Source organism: Protopterus annectens, chromosome 1.part2, assembly GCF_019279795.1.
Source record: "Protopterus annectens isolate FY-2018-M chromosome 1.part2, PAN1.0, whole genome shotgun sequence".
NCBI lineage: Eukaryota > Metazoa > Chordata > Ceratodontiformes > Protopteridae > Protopterus > Protopterus annectens.
In genome coordinates, this window is record NC_056727.1 from 498,885,583 (window position 1) to 498,906,987 (window position 21,405).

Consider the following 21,405-nt stretch of genomic DNA (forward strand, 5'->3'; position numbering starts at 1 on the left):
AGTCTCTTTGAAGACGAGTGAAATGGCACAGGTAGTTCAGCGAACGCATAGTAAATGTCGCTGACGAAAACATCCGCTTCCCGTACCTGTCCATGGACCTAGATTCCTTGTTAGGTGGATGGACAGGTACTGAAGGATCAGCTAGTTCCTTCTTAGTGGCAGCAGCTACCACCATAGCATCCACAGAAACTCCTTTTGTCAAGAACTGCTTGTCTGCTGGTGCCGTTATGAATTTGAAGGGTCTCCTGGGAGTGGGATCTACTGAATCAGGAGCCGCCCATGCCTTTTAGCAACCACGTGCATGAGGGGGTCAAGGGGGGGGGACACCCAGGAGGTGGAAGGGCGAGAGCCAAACGCCTCAAGATATACAGATTCATCCTCCGAAGGGTTAAGGGCTGGCCAATTTCCCCTCTGCTTCAGGATCTCTACAATGTCTGCAAAAGAGACATCTTCAGAAGGGGAACGGGGAACCCTCGAATCATCTAAATCTGTATCAGATGTGATTGACTCAGGTGAGTCAATGTGTTTCCTCTTACACTTCCTCTTCCGAGGGGCTCTTCTGCCAAATCAGGAGAGGCCTCGAAGAGGATGAGATCCCACAGGGGTTCCTGAGGAGCTGGCTCTCTGCGGTCCGGGATGAGGGAGTGAGTCGACTTGACCTGAGGCACCGTGAGGGAGGGGCGGACGGCGCCGACTGTGGAGTAGAGCCAGGCTCTAACACACTCCGCATGACCTCGAAGCACCCCTGTCAGGCAAAGCCAGAGGTCCCCGCCCGGAAGCTGAGAACCCCTCGGCACCGACAGTGATGGCTCCGAGGCGATGTCGGAGCCGAACTCACCAGCGCTGAAGCTCCGAGAGGAGAGCGGGTCGGACAAGGGTCCGATGCCACTCACCCTCGAGCCGACGATGGAAGTCCGGCGCCGAGATTCTTCTAAGGAAGAAATCGGAGCCGACGATGGAGCCGAAGACAATTGTATCGGCTCCGACGCTACCACAGTCTCGGTTCCGACACGACCCGGCTTCGAGCTCAACGGAGTCGGAGGAGGAATATATTGATGGACAAGGGCAGGCATCGACTGATGAGTCGGGCTCTGAAGCATCTGGGCTAGTGCCTCGGACTTAAGAAGTCGACTCACTACCCTCTGAAGGTCATGATCCGATAGCCTCGATGACCTAGAGGAATGAGATTTATGGCTCTGTTCAGACAGCAGGGGAGATCCTGGAGCCGAATGAACGGAGCCAAGGGACGGTAACCTGGACCTCTTCTCGATGTCGGTTCAAGATCTGGACGGAGCCGACACGGAACCTCTATTACCTCGGCTCCAGCCGGAGCCGAGGGAACCACAGAAACTGTGGACTGAGACTCATCGGCTCCAGCCGGAGCCGATGTAGGCGGAGGTTTAGAAGCCTTAGGTCTCGGCTCAGTTGCTGGAGCCGAGGACCTAGAAGCCTTAGAGGGCTTCCCAGAGACAGAAAGGGAATCCTCCGGCTTAAGAAGACCCCTCAGGATCAACTTATTTTTTCTTTCCTGCAGGACCCTGGGGCTGAAGCCGTGGCATACAGCACAGGAGTCCTGCAGGTGCAAAGGCCCCAGGCAATAGACACAAGAAGTGTGACCGTCTGTCAGAGACATTTTCTGACAGCACGCATCACACTTCTTGAAGCCTGAGACCTTTGTGTCTTTAGACATCCTAAACAAAAGTGTAATCACACACACTCAACAAACACACTGATTACACTAATCTACTTTTAAAACTCAAAAAATAAACAATTAACTAAAGATTACCAAGAGTAACACACACACAAAACTAAGGGATGGAGGCAGGCCAGAAGGCCCGAGAGAGAACTTTAAAAGTTCTTTGGAAAAAAATTGGGATTTTCGGAAAAAGGGGTAGAAAAATCCACTACACTAAGGGAAATATATTTAAACTCAAAAATATAGGGTTTTAAGTGATCTAATTTTACCAAAATTACACTTACCAACAAGCCGGTAGAAAAACCAACACCTCGATGCTGTAGCGGCAAACGAGATCTGAGGTAACTCTCGCCTAGCATTGTGGGATATAAGGGGAGCCTCGAGCCGGTGGAACCAACTCTCGAGCTTTTAGAGTGGCCGAGTCGGAGCCGAGGTCGGCTCCGAACCCATCCAGCAAGAATGAAGGCGAGATAGACAACTTAACATCTATAATTTTATTACATTTATTATGGTCCCATCTCTAACAGAAAAATGCTAAATAGCTTGAGACAACATACTACAAAACAGCTAGATTTGCTGCTCAACAAAACTATAAGTCTCATCACCGTCTCTCTCTGAAAAACTTAAACTGGCTTGAACTACCTCATCTATTCCTTCTCTCTCAGCTTCAAACCATACACTCTGTCATATATCAGCCAGCCTTTTGTCCAGCCCTACATTCTCTCATCTCACACTACTCCCCTACTGGGAACCTCCACAGCTCATCTCAAGATCTATTAAATATTTATAAACCCAAGTCTAAATCAGGGTGCAACATATATAGCTACTACTCCTCCACAGCATGGAATAAACTTCCTGTCGAAATAAGAACTCTCACCCATCCTAAACAATTTAAACTAACCGCAAAAGAATACGTTAAAGGGCAATGGATCTGTCACTGTTCTCACCCTCCCTGAATATATTCACCTAACTTGCATCTCTTCTCCTTATTCTCCACTGTCTCCTCTTATAACCAACCTAACCTACCTTTACCTACACTAACCTTTCCCCAACTAGTCATCTCTACACTTCCCTTTTCTTCCTTTTTCTCTATAATTATTCTTAAGCTTTGAGTATGGTACTGTATACATATACATATATATATATATTATATAACATTTGTATTTCAGTACTCTTGCTGCTCTTTACACTAATTATTTTAGTCTTACTTTATGTGAATTTAAATTAACATGAATTGTTATATGGTCTGTATTATCATTGCCTAATTTTTGTATTTAGCTTAATTTTTGTACTGTATAAGTTTCTTGGAGCTTTTCTCCCCGAGCCTCTGCTGAAAAAGGGCTTTGGCTCAGTCAGACATTCCAGGTCAACAAATGTAAAATAAAAATAAATAAATAAATAAATAATAAATAAAATAAATAGCAGTACAAAAATAGGAACTCTACTGCTTGTTTTCATGCAAAAAGCATAATCCAGACCCACAGTAAGGAGTGTATGTGCGCGCGCGTGTGTGTGTGTGTGTGTGTGTGTGAGAGTGAGTGAGTGTGAGTGTGTCTGTGAGTGAGTGTGAGTGTGTGTGTGTGTGTGGTGGGTGAGAGTGAGTGGTGAATGGTAGGTGAGTGTGGGTAAGTGGTGGGTGAGTGTGTGTGAATCTCATTTTTGGATGTAATTTCTAAATTTTGTAAACTTTGTTTTTGTATTGTCATATTGCTTTACATTGCCCTACCGATATGTGGCAAAGTATAGGCAGAAGCACAGTAACAGCTGCAAAGACTAAGAGCATAAATTTGCAATAACCATGCGTATACATTAACTGCATGTTTTTACATAAGAAGCAGATGTCTGTCACAACTAATTGACAACACTACATCAGATTACAAGAAGTACGCAATACTGTAATTTTTTTAATTATGACTTAAAAAAGCATGTTGGTGCTGTCATGCAAGTCTGTGAAATATTTCATGTTTATAGTGCATCATTTGTTAGCTATTTAATGGGAAGGAAAAATAAGTGGAAGCTTGATGCTTTGCAAAATGGAGATTATTCCCAGTGCTATGTAGCTTGATTCTAAATTTGACAGGATCAGTGCAAAAAAAAAAAAAAAAGTGTCCCACTGTAAGGAGGGAAAGGCTGACAAGAAAACAGTACATTACTATGGTCACCTGCTGTGAGCTGTCACTCACATGCAAATAATGGGTCAAATTACCCTTAGCTCTTTGACAGCTAGGGAAGGTAGGTGTGAAGTGGGAGGGGAGATGCCTTGAAGAACTAGATTTCAGCTTTAACAAAAGAAAGCAAGTTAGAATTTCTAAGAAGCAACAGCAATAAAATGCACTTTTCAATTCTGTTCTGTAGCATTTGCACTGCTTGTGTTTGAAGTAGTCATTGAAAAAGGATAATGTTTAAGCAAAAGTAGGGGACTTTAATACAGCAGTGAATGCCTGTTAAGTCAATGAAGTGACAGCAGCTTAAGGGAAAACATGGCAGATCTGATGCAATTTTTTGGAGACAAACAATGCATTCTGGGATACCTAGAGGCAGAGTAAAGAGTCTGAATTATTTCACAATGCCAGCCCCCATGTGGTCAGAGTCCGAAACTGCATATAAAAATATCTAAAAAGCTCTAAATAGTCCCAGAGTGCTGTTAAAATTTAGGAACACCAAATCATGATGAAATAAATATGTTTTTGAGTCTGAGGGTGCAGTTGTCCTTTAACAAGAAAGCACACTAATAAATTCATTGTGTAAAGAAAAAAACATTGCAGAGTATCTGTTTCACTAATGCAGAAGTAGCACAATCAAAGCTTAGTGATGTGATATCTGTAATTTAAATGCCAGTTTCTGATATTATACCCTTCAGCTATGAACCTTAAATTAGAATTGGTATAAAACCATCTTGAGCTCTCCATTTAGTCTTCAGTTCACATCTATTACATCAAGTTTCAATGGTCTTTCTGATTCCATGAAAGAGAATCAAATGGACAAACATACCTGCAAAGAGCAGAAAGTTTAGCATCCATTCCAGCAGCATTCATAAATCAGATTACCTGGATTTGCCAGACAAAGAACTAAGTAAATAAAACAAGCACAACACACCACACGTACGTTTGTAGCCGCCGAAAGTAATCACATTTTAAATACAAGCTGCTGCTAAAGTTAAGCCTGCAGCCATTAAGTACGTACGCTTGTAGCCACCAAAAGTAATCACATAAGCTGCTGCTAAAGTTAAGCCTGCAGCCATTAAGTACGTACGCTTGTAGCCACCAAAAGTAATCACATTTTAAATAAAAGCTGTTACTAAAGCTAAGCCTGACCCGCGGTGGTGGTGCTGCGGTAGCGTTGTCGCCTCACAGTAAGACGCTGTCCGGTTCAATTCTCAGCTAGAGCGTCTTCTGCGTGGAGACATGCGTGAAAGGGCATACCTTAGTTGAAGGTTGTACGTCAGGGCTGGTAACTCGGCTAATAAAAATCAACTACCAATCATTAGCAGACCAGAGTTCCGCTGTGGCGACCCCTAACCGAGAAAAGCCGAAAGAAGACTACTACTAAAGCTAAGCCTGCAGCCGTTAAGTAAATAAAATAAGCACACGACACGTACATTTGTTTTGTAGCTGCCAAAAGTAATCACATTTTAAATAGATGCTGCTAAAGCTAAGCCTGCAGACGTTAAGTAAATAAAATAAGCACACAACACGTACGTTTGTTCTGTAGCTGCCAAAAGTAATCACATTTTAAAAAGAGGCTGCTAAAGCTAAGCCTACAGCCGTTAATTGAATAAATAAATAAAATAAAATTAAGCTGCTGTTTGTCTTATGTTTTTTTACCTGGAGGGAGGAGGAGCTGAGAAGGGGGAAGAAAGATGTGCTCTGCACTGGTCTGCAGAAGCTGACGTCACTGCACACCCTGCATGTGATGACATCAGGATGAGTTAAAAAAAAAAAAAAAAACAGAAAAAAAAAACCCAGGAAAATCAGAATTCAAAGAGGCCACTTGGAAATTTGTGGCACCCCAATATTTTGCCCTCAAAAAGTACAGATGTGTACACTTACCATAAATGTACATGTTCGAGTGTATTCATTGTTGCAGTCATTACATTTGTGGTAATCTGCTGGCAGGTTGCCCTCAGTCGGCCTGAATATCAAAGTCTTGGGTCCTGCGTCAGTTGCTGTCTCCTCTTCCATGACGTCAGGTCGTCAGGGGTATAAAACATGCAGCCAACGCCATTTTCTTCAGTTTTTCTTGCCCCAGATGTCAGGTGCCCCCCAAATGGGGAGCAATATATATATATATATATATATATATATATATATATATATATATGCAATTGTAACAACATAAACTTTACCTTCATCTAAAAGCAAATACACCACAAAAGCTGTAGAATATAGTGAAAGAAAGAGAAATTCTAGAAAAAAGGGGGATGGCGGGTGGGTAACCTGGACTGCAACAGTGAATACACTCGAACATCTACATTTATGGTAAGTGTACACAACTGTACTATGTTCTTAGTGTTTCACTGCTGCAGTCATTACATTTGGGTAGAATCCCAAAGCTACGGATGGGAGGCTGGAACTAAACAGCATTAGGAGCGGCTATAAGGCCCTGCAGAACTGCAGTGGCAAAGCCTGCCCTGGACTTAGAGAAGAGAGGCAAATGATAATGCTTTGTAAAAGTATGGACAGAGCTCCAAGTAGCAGCTTCTAGAATGTCTTCGGTTGGCACCCCTCTGAGAAAAGCTGCTGAGGTAGATGCAGCCATGGTGGAATGTGACCGATTCCCTTGGGCACCGGTTTACCATGATGCAAGTAGCAGAAACGAATGCAGTGGCTTATCCACTTTGAAATAGTCTGCCTTGAAATAGCCTTCCCCTCTGATCCTGCAGCAAATGCCACCAGTAGCTGCTCAGACTTTCTTAGAGATTTGGTCCTGTTTAAGTAAAATCTTAGTTGTCTGTGTACGTCCAAGGAATGCAGAATCCGCTCCCCCTTGTTCTGCGGATTTGGGTAAAAAGTTGGCAGGTGAATAGTTTAGTTAAGAGCCACACTGGTACCACCTTAGGCATAAAGGAAGGATTAGTCCTGAGGGACACACTGTCAGGGTAAAATGTAATAAAAGGCTCCACAGCCATGAGGGCCTGTAGTTCTGAAACCCTTCTTGCTGAAGTGATTGCTAGCAGGAAAGCTGTTTTCCAAGATAAAAGCTTTATACCTACAGTAGCTGCTGGTTCAAATGGAGGCAGGGTGAGCTTTTCCAACGCAAAATTAAGGTCCCATGCAGGAGTTGGTGATCTTCTGGGAGGCCTTACATTTTTGGCTCCTCTAAGATACTGTTTTAGCAGAGGGTGAGAAAAGATGGGAGGCTCTGTGTTGTAATGAGCCGAGATGGCAGAGGCAAGGATTTTTATTGATGAAAAAGATACGCCCTTGTCAAGCATCTCAGTCAAGTATTGTAAAATCGGAGGAATATTTGGCTTTGCTGTGTCTGTTCCTTGTGCTTGGTTCCAAGCACAGAATCTCTTCCATTTATCAGCATAAGATTTTCTAGTACTAGGCCTTCTGGCTTCCAAAATGACATTCATCACAGATTTACTGAGAGGTGTTGTTTGAATAATTACATGATCAGCCATGCTTGCCAGGTTCAGAGTTTGGAGCTGATTGTGCAGAATTTGATTGCTCTGCTGAGACAGTAGACAAGGTATTTGAGGCAAGTACCAAGGAGGGAGTTGAGACATATTCCTTAGAATTGGGTACCAGTGCTGGCGAGGCCAGTCTGGGGCAATTAGGATCATTGTTGTTTTTTTCCTGTCTGACCTTTAGTAAGACCTTGGGAAGAAGAGGCAGAGGAGGAAAGGCGTAGACTGATAGGTTTTTCCAACTGAAGGATAAGGCATCCACTTTTCATGCTTGTCTGTGATAAGTCCTTGTGCAGAATATGTCCAGTTGATCATTTTGGGGAGAGGCAAAAAGATCTATGTCCGGACTCCCCCAATTCTCTGTTATGCTGAAGACTTGTGGATCCAGTTTCCACTCGTGAGGGTCCATAAGATTTCTGCTTAGGTTGTCTGCCAGAGTATTTTGTTTTCCTGGCAGGAATTGAGCTTGAAGGTGTACTTGGTAAGTCAAGGCTGTGTCCCACAATGACATGGCTAGTCTGCAAAGGGGGTAGGAATGTGTACCCCCCCTTCTTGTTTATGTATCACATAACCAAGGTGTTGTCCGTCTTTATCAGTAGCTGTCCTGGATGAAGTAAGTCCGTGAAGGCTGTCAGGGCTTTCTGAACAGCTAACACCTCTTTCTGGTTGATATGCAGATGCATTTGTTTTGGGCTCCATATGCCATGAATGCATGTCCCTGCCAGGTGGGCCCCCCAAGCATAGTCTGATGTGTCTGTAGTTAGGGTTTGGGTGGCAGGGGGTAGAGTGAAGACCGTCCCATGTTCTGGTGACATGTCTCTGCCCACCAAAGAAACTCCTGTTGTAGGCAGGGAATGAGAGGAATCATTGTTTCCAGACTGTGACAATGTTGACTCCATAAACTTTTTAGATACCATTGTAGTTTCCTCATATGCAGTCTTGCATATGGAATTAGTAGAATGCAGGATGCCATGAACTCCAAAGCCTGCAGAATTTGTCTTGCAGATAACTGGGTTTTTGTTGCCATCTGTTTGAAGTAAATAGTCAGTTGCCTTTGCTTGTCTGGCATAAGGTAAGCCATCTGGGCAGTTGTATTCAAGCTTGCACCCAGGAATGTAATCTTTTGAGAGGGTACCAGTTGTGATTTCTTTTCGTTTATTGTGTACCCTAGGCATGTTAGAAGCCTTTTTACAAACGCCAGATGTTGAAGAAGAATGTCCTTGTTTCCTGCTTGAATGAGACAGTCATCCAAGTAAGGATAGATTTGTATGCTTCTTTGTCTGCAAAATGCAATTACTGGTGCCAGGCACTTTGTAAAGACCCTGGGCGCAGTAGATAAGCCAACCGTTTAGAATTGGCAAGGTATGGAAATTAAATCTGTATCCCTGGGATACTATGTTTAATATCCACTTGTCCTGGGTTATTAACTGCCAATTTTGAGCATGAAGTGCTAATTTTCCCCCTAAGGGGGCAGCCAAGAGATAAGTGCTTGGTGATGGCAGAGAGAAGTCATTGAGACTGTTTACTGTAGGGTTGTACTTTGTTTCCTCCGGATTTGGAGGTAGAGGCACCCCATTGCTTTGACCTGTAAGTACCCTGTGATTGGTATCTAGAGCCTTTTGAGTGCCTGGATTTGCCTCGTGAGGCTCTGTCGGACACAGGAAAGGACCATTTTTTTGTAGGCCAGTATCTACTGAATCTGGGTTGCTGCACTTATAAGAAATATTTTACAGTTTGCATAGATTTAGCTTTGTCTTCCATTTTCTTTAAAACCTCTTCTGCCTTATTACCGAACAGAATATCAAGCTGTAAAGGTGCATCCAACAATTTAGCTTTAACATGATCAGGCAGATTTTGCTCCTTGAGCCAGGCATGCCTTCTAATCACAGATCCAGTAACTGCGGCCCTGCAAGAGGCCTCAAAGGAATCAAACCACATTGCAAAGTATGCTTTCCAACCTGTTCTGCTGCATGCAATAATTCCTGTAATTCTTTATTTTCCACACATTCAGAAATCAACATAATTTTCTGTTTCAATAATCCCATAACATGCTGTTGATATTTAAGCATATGAAACTGGCAGTTTAAGGCTCTAATTGTCAGGGTCGCAGACGTATAAACCTTCTTTCCCCATCTATCCAGTGCCCTGGAATCTCTATCAGAGGGGGTAGGATTCTTAGCAGTTGAGGCCTTTACACCTTTGGGACCCTGTGAGATAGTTTCAGGATCAGCATCAGGATTTTTGAATAAAAATTTGTGGGAGTCAGGAACCCTGTAATATCTGTCTGTCTTACTAGGAGCCGGAGGTAGGGAATCAGGAGCCGTGCTGGATTCCGAAAACACATCATCAACAATGTCTAATACAGAGATATAGCCAAAGGCCTACACTGAGGAAGAAGGAAATCCCTAAGCCTCTTTTTGATTCTGAAAAATCCTGACTCTCCCAATGAAAATGTTCCCTTAAAGTATGCAAGGTTTCTCCTAAAAAAAATAATCTTTCAGGAGGAGATGCAGATGGGATGGATTCCTCTGCATCTGAATCCTCATAGGGTGGTATAGAAAATTCCTGAAGAGGAATCAGAAGAAACAGAAACCTGATCTGAAGATTCATAATCGGTGTCTTGCCTGAGCCTCTTATCGGGGGGGGGTTGGGAACCCCTGATCAAGGTAATTAAGTCTTCAGCCATTTTGATCATCTGTTTTTTAGGCATAGAGGCCTGAGCACGTGGCTCAAGCATTGGTTTTTTAGCCTTAGAACTTCGGTTCTGAAACTCGAATGCGAAAATTTCAGGAGTCGGCCGACCGGGACTTGCAAACTGCTTCTGCTTCGGGCACCGTGCGGCAAGAAAGACTGAAGAAAATGGGGCTGGCTGCATGTTTTATACCCCTGATGACCTGACGTCATGGAAGAGGAGACAGCAACCGACGCAGGACCCAAGACTTTGATATTCAGGCCAACATGAGGGCAACCTGCTAGCAGATTACCCCAAATGTAATGACTGCAACAGTGAAACATGAAGAACATCCGGTATTTACCAAGGAATTTGGTACAGATGAGAGGTATGGTGGTGAGTTTAAATCACAGATAAGGAACAACCTGGGACATTGTGAGGTTGGAATGCAAGAGGCAAGGTACAAAACAGGAGGCATTTATGGAAACTACACAGCTAAAAATGACGTGCATTTATTCTGCAGTGTTCCACTGTGAGGGCTAACAAAACAGACAACTCTTAAGTTAATGGACTATACAATGCAGTTTTGCACCTCCAACTTTGCAGTGTGTGCTAAACATCTTAGAATCAAACAGTTTTCTGTATTTCAACATAAAAAATTAAAAACATGTCAAAAATCATTCATCATAACTATAATGTTCCTAAGCACCCTGGAGAACATTAGGTTCCTAAGCACCCTGGAGAATATTAGGGTCCAACCTAACACTCTCATACTGGGCGACTCAAACTACCCATCCATTAACTGCGAAAACTACTCGTACCAACACACTTGTCCAACGTTTCCTGCAATTCATCAATTCCAATGCCCTGGACCAGCTCGTTCTTACCCTCACTAGAGGAAGCAACATCCTTGACCTAGCCATTACTAACATGGTTGACCGTTGCTCCACACCATTAGTCAACTCCTCCCTGGTTAGATCCGACCACAAACTAATCACCTTGGAAAACCATATCCCTTCAACCCGCCCTACAAAGGTAACCACCATGAAAAACTTCTCCAGAGCTAACTTCGGACTCCTAAAAACAGAGGTGGCTAAATTCACGGCAACTATGCAAATGGAGAATAGTTGCATGACCGCCAACTCATACACCAATGCACTGTACGAACACGTACACAAATGCATGGATCTCGCCATACCCAATAGAACCAAGACGCTCTCCTCCAAAAAAAGCAGCCAACCTGGTGGTCCCCTGCCATAAACAAACTTTACAACAGAAGGAGGAAACTGATGCGGAATAAGGTGAAGTCCCAAGACTGGAAAAACTCCCTTATCAGCTTCAACAAAGAGTTGAGATCCCTCATCAAATCCTCTAAAGCTAGCTATGAAAACAGAATTGCACCAGATAGCAAAGGCAACCACAAGGCCTTCTATAGTTATGTAAAGAATCTCCACGGCAATACCCAGATTTGCTCTGAGCTACTGCACAATGGTACCTCCTATACGAGCCAACATACATTGCCAATATACTGGCCAACAGATTCAGTGCCAACTTTACCCCTCTCTCCCTCACCAAAGGACCAATCACAATACCAGTAGATTGCCAGGCACCCCATATTACTGCTACACAGGTTAAAATAGCACTGTCCAAGGCCAAGAATACAGCTTCTATGGGACCTGACAATATCCCTGACTGTGTTCTACATGAACTACATAGTGAACTGGCACCTCACCTGTGTGCCCTGTTCAATCACAATCTCACCTTAGCCTTTGTCCCTACCAAATGGCGCACTGCTACAGTAATCCTTCTCCACAAAGGAGGAGCGACTACAGACCCTGGAAACTATCGCCCCATTAGCCTGATGAGTCTGATATGCAAAGCTATGGAACACATCATCATGGAGCTAATAAACAAGAATATAGGGAGTCTCTAAACTCTGGATCCTGCACAGTTTGGTTTTGTGAACGGTCGATCATGCCTGCTCAACCTGGTCGACTTCTTTGAGTCAGTCATCAGAGCTGTGGATGATGGCAAGATGATTCATACAGCCTACTTTGATCTGACCAAAGCCTTTGATACCATTCCCCACTCAGGAATCATAAAAAAACTCACTAAGCTAGGCATTAACCTCTATATCATTAGGTGGGTTGCAAATTGGCTCACAGATAGAACCCACAGTGTGAAAGTAGCTGACACCAAGTCAGACTGCCGACCAGTCACGAGTGGAGACCCACAGAGTTCAGTCCTGGGTCCTCTCCTGTTTGGTATCTACTTCTCTGAAGTCCAAGCCAACACAAAGGGACTCTGGCTGACAAAGTTCGCAGACAATTGCAAGTTGTGAGCCATTATCAACTCCCCAAGTGATGTTGACATCCTACAGAAAGACCTCATTGAGACCAACGACTGGTGTCAGAATCATGGCCTTAAGCTCAATGCCAAAAAATGAGTCATCATTCCCTTTGGGAAAAACCAAGTTCCCATGAATTAACACATCGATGGTAATCCACTGAACACAGAAGGTGTTATAAGAGATCTGGGAACACAGGTTAACAGCAACCTCTCTTTTGACCACCACACTGCCACTGTGGTCAAAAGTCCTTCTATGTGGCACATCTCATTACTAAGGGTTTTGCATCCAGGAAGAAAGAGGTCATTGTCTCCCTCTACTCTTCCCTTATTACGCCAATCATTGAGTACAATCCCCCATTTGGCATATACCTCACTAGACTCCTACAACAATTGGGGAGGCTGCAAAAGTACCTCACAAAGAGGATCCTAGGCCTTAAACACTTGCCATATATGTACAGACTCAAAAAAAACTCCCAACTATTCTCTGTCTCATATCGCCTACTTAGAGGCGATCTCTGCTTGACTTACAAAACCATGTCTGACCCAGCTCTGTTAGAAATGCTACAGCTAAAGAAATCGAAATCCCTCTGCACCACACGCTCCAGAGACCTCAACCTCATTACCACAATCAACAAAACAAGCTGGAGGGACAGGTTCATAACCCAGAGATTACCTATGCTATATAATAGACTTCCCATACATGTCAAACAGAGCACCTCACTGTCCCTCTTCAAGAGAAATCCTGAAGAGTGGATGAGAGATAGAAAATTCACCCCGGGGATCACTCCAGTGGCTCTACTCGACAGAGGCACTGGGAACTAACGTCGGGCAGCACGATGCCAGGGCACTTCTATGGACTAGGCTTGTAAAAGCTCCAGGGCCATTAGCCTATGAACCTATGATGTTCTGCAAATTAACGCATTATTTAACACAAAGTTGAGTACTTTTGTACACTACAGACTTTGTAGAGTGAATCTTTTATGTTTACAAGACAGAAATGACATTAAAAATGAGCACAAGGTAACAGTTTACTATATATGAGATATCAAAAAACTTAAAAGTTAGTTCCACAGAAGAGCAGAGAAAACATTACTCAGTACATTATGAAATATATTTTTTACGTCACTTTCAACCTGTTAAAAGTCACTAGAAAGTACCACTTCAGATTTTCATACAACAACCCCTGATATCACTTATGTCCAGTCAAAATTTGAAATGACACACCAGTCCTGTGAAAATGGAGTGTTCCCTAGTTAGTGGACAGAAACAAACATACATAGTGGCACACTGATGTATTGCTGCAAAATGAATAACTACTTTTAAACAATGCAATATCGTCAGTAGCTAAACTATGCTGAAGGAAAGAGACTTGATTCAATTATCATTTGCTCAATGTCTTCTGTAACAGTATTACAGCTAGGCACATAACACAAAAAAATGCATATGTTTATCCACTTATCTGACTGGGAGAAGGGAGAAGTAAAGGAGACTTGAGAGTCATAAAAATATTCTATGCAGCTTCCTTTGGGTATGTGACACTGAAGAGATTGCACACATTATGCTGTACTCATAATCCAACCAAAAAATTCCAGAATTAGGCACACCTTCAAAAATGTAACCCCATACCTGACCAACCATGCAGAAAGATAAGCTGATGACTGGTATAGTCCCCTCCTGAATAGTGACTCAGATGTACCAATTGATACGGAAGGAATGCAAAGGCCTGTATGTGCCTGATTTTTATATATACACAAATATATACACATATGTATGTGTATGTGTGTACATATATACATATATATATATATATATATATATATATATATATATACATCTATATATATATATATATATGTACATCTATATATATATATATATATATATATATATACATCTATATATACAGATATACACACACACACACACACACACACACACACACACACACATAGATAGATATACAGATATCTTGTGTTTCTGTATCTTGGCCACCTACTAATGTAGAGAGTAGAATACAAACTGCAAAAAACTTACAGGCAATCTAGGACTGTGGAGTTCAGCCCTTTTCTAGCACAAGGAACTCACAGTACTCTAATTACAATGGGAAAACAGGGTCACAGAAATGTCTCAACTTTGTATACACACTATCCCTGTCAGCAGCTTAGTATCATTTACAATGGCCAAGGTGGTCAGAGTAACACAGCTGTATTACTAGTTAGACTTGTCTGCCAAAACCACCACTTCGACATAAAAACAAAAGTTGGATTACACATTTTTTTCTTGGAGAAGTACTGACATATGATTCCATTTACTCTTCAAATAAACTTTCATAGTTTGATCAAATAATATATAAAAGAAGTAAAAGTTTAATCTTTTGCAACAGAGACAGATCTGAGAATAATTTGCAGTTTCTAGAAAAAACCTGAGCTAGCTCTGACAACAGAGGTAACTGTGTGAATTATGCAAAAATAAATATCCAGTTTAATTCGAGTATGGAAAATAACCTGCAGCATTATTGACTCCTCTGATTTATGTCCTAACTGCAATCAAGGAAAGTCTTAATTGGGCTTCTAGGCATAATACATGTTTTAATTCAAACATGGAATGCCAAAACATCTGCTGAGGGACTAAATACAAAAGGTAGGTGCATTCTAGAAACTACAGGTACAGAATGTATATAAACATATTAATTCCTTCCATTATGAATATTTTTCTACACAAATGAAACTGACAATATTTTCCAAGGGCAATTTAACTTTTTAACCTTATTTGCAAGATGCTCTGTACAGTTGCCTTCTTACCTCTTCAATTTCTATCCTTTTTGCGAGGTCATCCAGTGAAACAGTACTGTCCCCAAATGCTACAGCATCATCAATGTTGTAAAGAAAAGCTTCAGTGCTGATTTCAAGAAAGGATTCATGACTGTGAATAAACTCTAGAGACTCCTCAAAGTTGCCACTAAATTCTGTACAAATCTGACCCTCTGAAATGTATGTAAGCTCTGTATTCTCTGTAACCTCTTGAAGTTTTTTTTCACATTCCACAGGCAAAAATCCATTCTTACCACTTAACTGGTGAGCAGAGTAGTTTGTGTCTTGGCTAGACACCACATTGTTACTTTCAGCAGCTGGGTGTGGTGATTCTGAAAGTCGTTCATAAGAGTCTCTTAAACTAGCCTGAGGAACACTGTTAGCAGAAGGAAACTGTACTGCATACTCAGCGCCTTCAGTAACAAGTGTGGCAGCAGCTAACTGTGCCTGATCTGAAAATTCCTTCCTTTCCTCAGAGATTTCTGCTGCGTCTGCTGTGAGCATACCTTGACAGACATCCAGTATCAGTGCACGTGCACAGCTTTTTCCTTTAACATCGTCTTCAAGAGGGCTGCAGTCAATGTAATGCTGGCCCACTGCTTCAGCTGACTGGGTGTGGGCCTCAGCAGATGATTCATCACTGCAAGGACCCTCCTTGCATTCATTTTCTACAGAAAATGCATTCCCTGCTGGTTCTCTGCAGGCAATCTCAGCATCGCAAAGCAAGTCCTGTGACATTACCTGCTGGGAATGAACACGCTTTTCTCTTGGGTTTGTCCCAAGATCTAATTCACTCCCTGCAAAAGAATAAGAAAACAATGAAAAGCCATTCCAACAGAAATGCCCATTTCTCAAACAAAATATGTAATACAGTGCTGAAAATAATCCATCAGGCTCTAATTTTTCCCCTTACTCCTTTATATAAAAACGTCTGCTCTCTTTCAACATAATAACAGCTTTCACAAAGCACTCAATATTTAATGAATGTTTTTGCCTCCTACATCTTCCTTTCTGGTCTGGTCTACATAAGATGCTATTTTTAAAAATATGGACATGTGTACTCCTTGATGAAATAGCCTAAATGCTTACTGCAAAAGCTAAACTACATTTACCCTGAATAAAGATGATTTAATTTTTTTATGCAACATTAATCTGAAATAAAACAGAGCTGGTGCCACGGCCAAGTGTATGTCGACTGTATGACTACAGAAAAACTTTACACCTGAAAATGATGACTTAAGAGTTCAAGCATGTGTTTAGTAATGGTTAACACTTCAAGACCGCTACATATTAACTTGCCACCATAGTGCTAATATCTTCAAAATCTAACATTGAAGTGTTTTAAATCACTGCATTCAAAATATGTGAAGTAGATGCTGGTGAAATGTAAATAAATCCATAGTCCCACGTTTCTCACCATTTCTAGTCTGGAACAAACACAAAACATTCACTGTCATAGAGTTAACCACTGAGCACTTCTAATATCATCTTCATTTGTTTATCACTGTTACCGGCAATAAAACAGCAGCTCATGTGCCACAGTCTGGGCTTCTATCTTACTTCAGGAAGAAGTAATACACTCCCCACTGATGCATCAAAAGAACATACTCACCCCTTCTCCAAACATTATGATGGTAGCTTACTCTAACATTTCCTTCCCTAATTCAGCTGTAGCAATCTCTAATTGTACCCCCTTCATTCTACCACTGTGAATACACTTTTATCTTGATAATCATTTAGTACAATACCTGATTTTGCATACTATATAATTCACATATAACTACTGCCTCACCACTTCTACTACATCCAGTCTCATCCCTCTATGCTTCTTACACCTTCCTCAATCTGACACTCCTACCCATATTTTCATTCTAGTTTACTTCATACCAGTTACCTACTCTCACTTACCCACTTACAAATTACTATTTTACCTACATATAGCTCTCAACCTTCCATCTCCAAAATGAGGAACACTAGTCCTCATAATGTGGAACAAATGGGCAAAATGTGGAACACATACTAATGGCTTACTAACAACTTCAACTAGGAAGGTCACAGGATTGTTAAAATACACTGGTTTTACTTATAAAGATCTTTTAATTAATTAATATGATTAATTTCTATTTACCATGGATTTCACATACAAAAATTCCTAACACTGAATGTGTGACAGACTCTTTCAATGTGGAACTTTGAGGAACATGAACTTTAAGACCCCAAATGAGGTACATTCCTAGTAATGAGGTACACTTGAGAGGTATGACATGCTACATCATTCACTCTGTACAGTAATACTACAGCATATTACTACTGCCAAAACACCTAAAGCATCACATAATCTCCATCTCATTCTACACTTTGCTAATATAACTGTCTTACATCAGCATCCACTGTACATATGTCTTGTTTCATGCTAAATAATCTTACACCATCTATCTGACATTATTCAAGTTCATTTCCCTAATGGAATATGCAGTACACTGGCTCTTACCACTTTAAAGGACTTGAAGGAAGCCTGCAATCAACACATACAAAACCTTATAGCGTGTACAGCACACAGGTGAAAATACATCAAAGGGTCACTCTTACTACACTGAAGGCTCATACGGCACACACCAGTTCATTCACAATGTCATAAACATGGCTTCAGAAATGAGCATGTCAGTTTTGCTGCACTGCATTATATCTGCTTGACAGCAGAAGTCAAGACAATAAGCATATCCAATATGCCTTTTTAAGTGGCTTAACATTCTAACCTCCCCCTCCATCTCTACCATAGAAATTTTCCACAAGCTCCATGCCTTCTTGAATGCCTCTGTGGATTATTTCTCCACCACTCTTTCCAGGTAGTACATAGCATGGTTCCACAACTCTCCCTCAGTGAAAAAAGACTTTCAGAGATGTAGGGAGTAGTCAGTCCAAACAATTTGCTGCCTGTACCTCCTGCTTCTCCTTTAGTCTTTCCTGTTCAGAATCCCCCTTTCACATCTCTCTGACATGAAGCTGCACACCAAAAATACCTCACCCCCATCTCTTCTGTTCTCACAGGAGAAATTGTCTCTCCTCTAGACTATTACCCTCCATCCCACAGGTCCTTCTGATAGCTTTCCTCTAAATGCCTTCTAGCAGCCTGACTTTTTCTCTGACATATATCGTCTCATCATCTGGGACAGGCAATGAGGACCTGTTTTTTTCCCACAACTGGCTAAGATGCTGTGTTTTAATGACAAGTCAGTTTGGAACAAGTCTGATACCACACTGGACCTTCTTTATGACACTGTCCTGGCATTCATTCCAAAAACTGTCTCACATCAGATGTAGGCCCATCCTTGCTGCCAATGTGCCCCTGGCTCTTTTTTTTTTTTTTTTTTTGCAGCATTTTAGACTTGGTAAGTCAGTCATTAGAGTTGCTAGCTTTTACTGTTCCTCTACTAGGCAGAGGGAGGTTTCAGCTGGGACTACTATTTCATTTGAATATGTCATGGCAGCAGGAGCAAACTTGTCTGCCATCTACATGGCAAAGCAAGAATATTCCTTCATGACCAATGACTACCTTATTTCCTTTGTACTGCTGCCACTCAGGTGGTTAATTCTGGGTGACTTCAACATACAAGTTGATGTGTTTTTGACACATCTTAAAGAATTCTTCTGTGTTGCTTCGGGATTTGGGCTTTCTCATATTATTATAAGCTCCACTACCTGTATACATGGGCATAGGTTGGACTTGGTAGTCTGGCCGAGTGTGATGACACAATGACTTGGTGGTGGAATTGTCTCATGGTGATATCAGACCCTTGTTTCTTGGTGGATCTTTCTAGGGGGACAACCCCAGACCAGGGTCTGATGGTTTGCAAGCACTGAACCTGTGTAACATGTGACTTGCTGGCTTCCATTACCTGGCAGCATTTGCAGGAGTTCAGTGTTGTTGATGTTCATGAGAATGATGAGGCATACAACAAGGCCTTGACATCTTCTCTTGATTCCTTTCTCCAGTCGTCTTCATCTTGTGCCAAGCAAACCATGATCTTGAGCTCCATGCTCTAAAATGGAAGGGATGAAGGTTAGAGTAGAGATGGTACCGCACTTGCCTGCTAGAGGACAGCCTTCTGCTAGATGAACATTACTATGTCTATCACATTGAGACTATCAGAATATAATCTCTATGTTAATCTCAGCAGTGATTTCTACAAAGTGGTAAACAGCTTAGCAACTCATCCTGCTCTTCTACCTGGAAGTGAGGCATATGAACTAGCTGCCAATTACACTGATGTTCACATTGCCTCCATCATGTCTAGCGCTGAGCCTGATACACTTGCAGGGACCTTCAGTGAATCAGCGCAGCTTAAAACACATTGCTAGTGGGCTGAGTCTGATATTCACAACTGTGACAAGTTTAATACACTGGTCATCAGGATGCATTTGACCAGCTGTGAACTGGATATTACACTTGTCACCAGGATGCATTCGACCAGCTATGAAACGGATTCTTGTCCAAAAAAGTTTTAATATCTTGCTTCAATGTCCTTGGTCCAGTCTTTATCAGGTTACCAAACCATCACTTATTAATTGAGGTTCTCCATCCCTTTCAAACGAGACATAGGTTGAGCCTATCTATATGAAGGTAGATTTGAATGACAACAATTAGGATAATTACATACTTATTCCCAAACCTCCATTTTGTTGATAACATTCTTTAAAATGTCCTGTGTGCAACAGGATACCAACTTAAGTGTTAATCACACTCTAGTCTGATTTTAAGTCTACACACAGTGCTAAAAATGGACCGGTTAGGTTATTTAATGGTCCCCTAACAGCAGGAGATAAACAGTGTCATTGCAACTTGATCCTTTTAGAGCTCTCTTTCAGCAAATGACATAGTGGACCATGACATCCTGCTTGGCCCATCTAACTGATTACTGTGGTATCTCAGGTTTAGTAAGACAGAGTTTTGCCCCCTACCTTGCTAATCTCACTCAGAGGTTCTGTCTAGAGTTAATTCTTCATCACCCTTCCTCTGATGTATGGAGTACTGCAGGATTGTAGTCTGGGTCCACTGTCATTCACTGTTTATATTCTATCATTAGGAGACATTATCCACAGGAGAAGTTTAACCTATCACTGTTAAACTGATGACAAGCAACTTTACATCTTCTTACATCAAGGTTCTATGCTGACCTTAAAAATATTTGCTTTGGACTTGAATGAATCCTCAACTGGATGATCAATAACTGGATGAAACCCAACACCAGCAAGATGGTAACATGGACATTTATGCAACTATTCATAATTTTATTGTTCCACCCCCCCAATGTCATATAGGGGTGATAAACTGGAATTCATAATAAAGGTGTGACATTTTGGTGTGATATTTGATGACTGACTCGTATTCAGAAATAAGGTGATTATTTTAGTCAAATCTTCATGTTAACATCTGAGAAATATTCCCGTAATTAGGCATCATATTCCTTCAGGTTATTAACCTCTGCTTGTGAATGCTTTGTTTTCTTCAAGGCCAGACTACACTCTAACTGGGAATGATTAACACTGAACTGGACTGGCAAAGAATTCTGCAGCCTGGCTACTTCCTGGAGAATCTAGATATCACTGCATCATACTAGTATTGCAGATGTAGCACTAGTTGCTTATTTGGTCTTGTATTGCTTACAAAGTTCTTGTCCTGATGTACCCTGCCTGAGTCCACCTTACCATATGGGATTTCTCAACTGGTATCACCTTGCTTCCACCCTGTGCTCTTCAAACCTTAGATGCCAAGGAGATGTCTTGACTCTTTTAGATTGTGTTCATTTGCACACCAGGGGGCATTGTCTTTGGAACTTTTTACCACAATGTGTGAGGTCAATGTCAATGTGTGAAGGCTTCGACTGCTCTCTTTAAACCTACCTTTCTGATCTGGTCTACAAGGGTTAGTCATTTTTGCTATATTTTTGTATTACTTTAATTTCTGTTTGTGTATGTTTATTTGTTTCTGCTTTGTAGTCATACTTAGCTTATAAGCAGCTGAAACAATGAATTTGAATTAGAAATGGTCTTAAGAACTGTATACAGTATGCAAGGTATGGCCTTACCAAGGCCCTTTCCATGATTAAGTGAATCTTGTGAATATTCTCTATTTCAGAATTGTTGAAGTAAATCATGGCTGTTTCATTCACAGATCCAGTTAAGACAGCTGAAATCTGTATACTAAAAGACATAAGCTTAGCGCTTTTCCACATTTAAGCAGGTCACT

The 21,405-nt window shown here is 41.6% G+C and overlaps 1 protein-coding gene across 2 annotated transcripts in view; it reads right to left on the reverse strand.

Annotated features, from left to right (window-relative positions):
• The window catches only part of LOC122789777 (consortin-like), a 1,146,861-nt gene that overhangs the window by 221,123 nt on the left and 904,333 nt on the right, over positions 1-21,405 (reverse strand). For both annotated transcript variants that reach the window (XM_044057227.1, XM_044057220.1), the window contains one exon: positions 15,150-15,955. In XM_044057227.1, the coding sequence (XP_043913162.1) occupies positions 15,150-15,955 (806 nt within the window). The remainder of the gene's footprint in view (positions 1-15,149; positions 15,956-21,405) is intronic.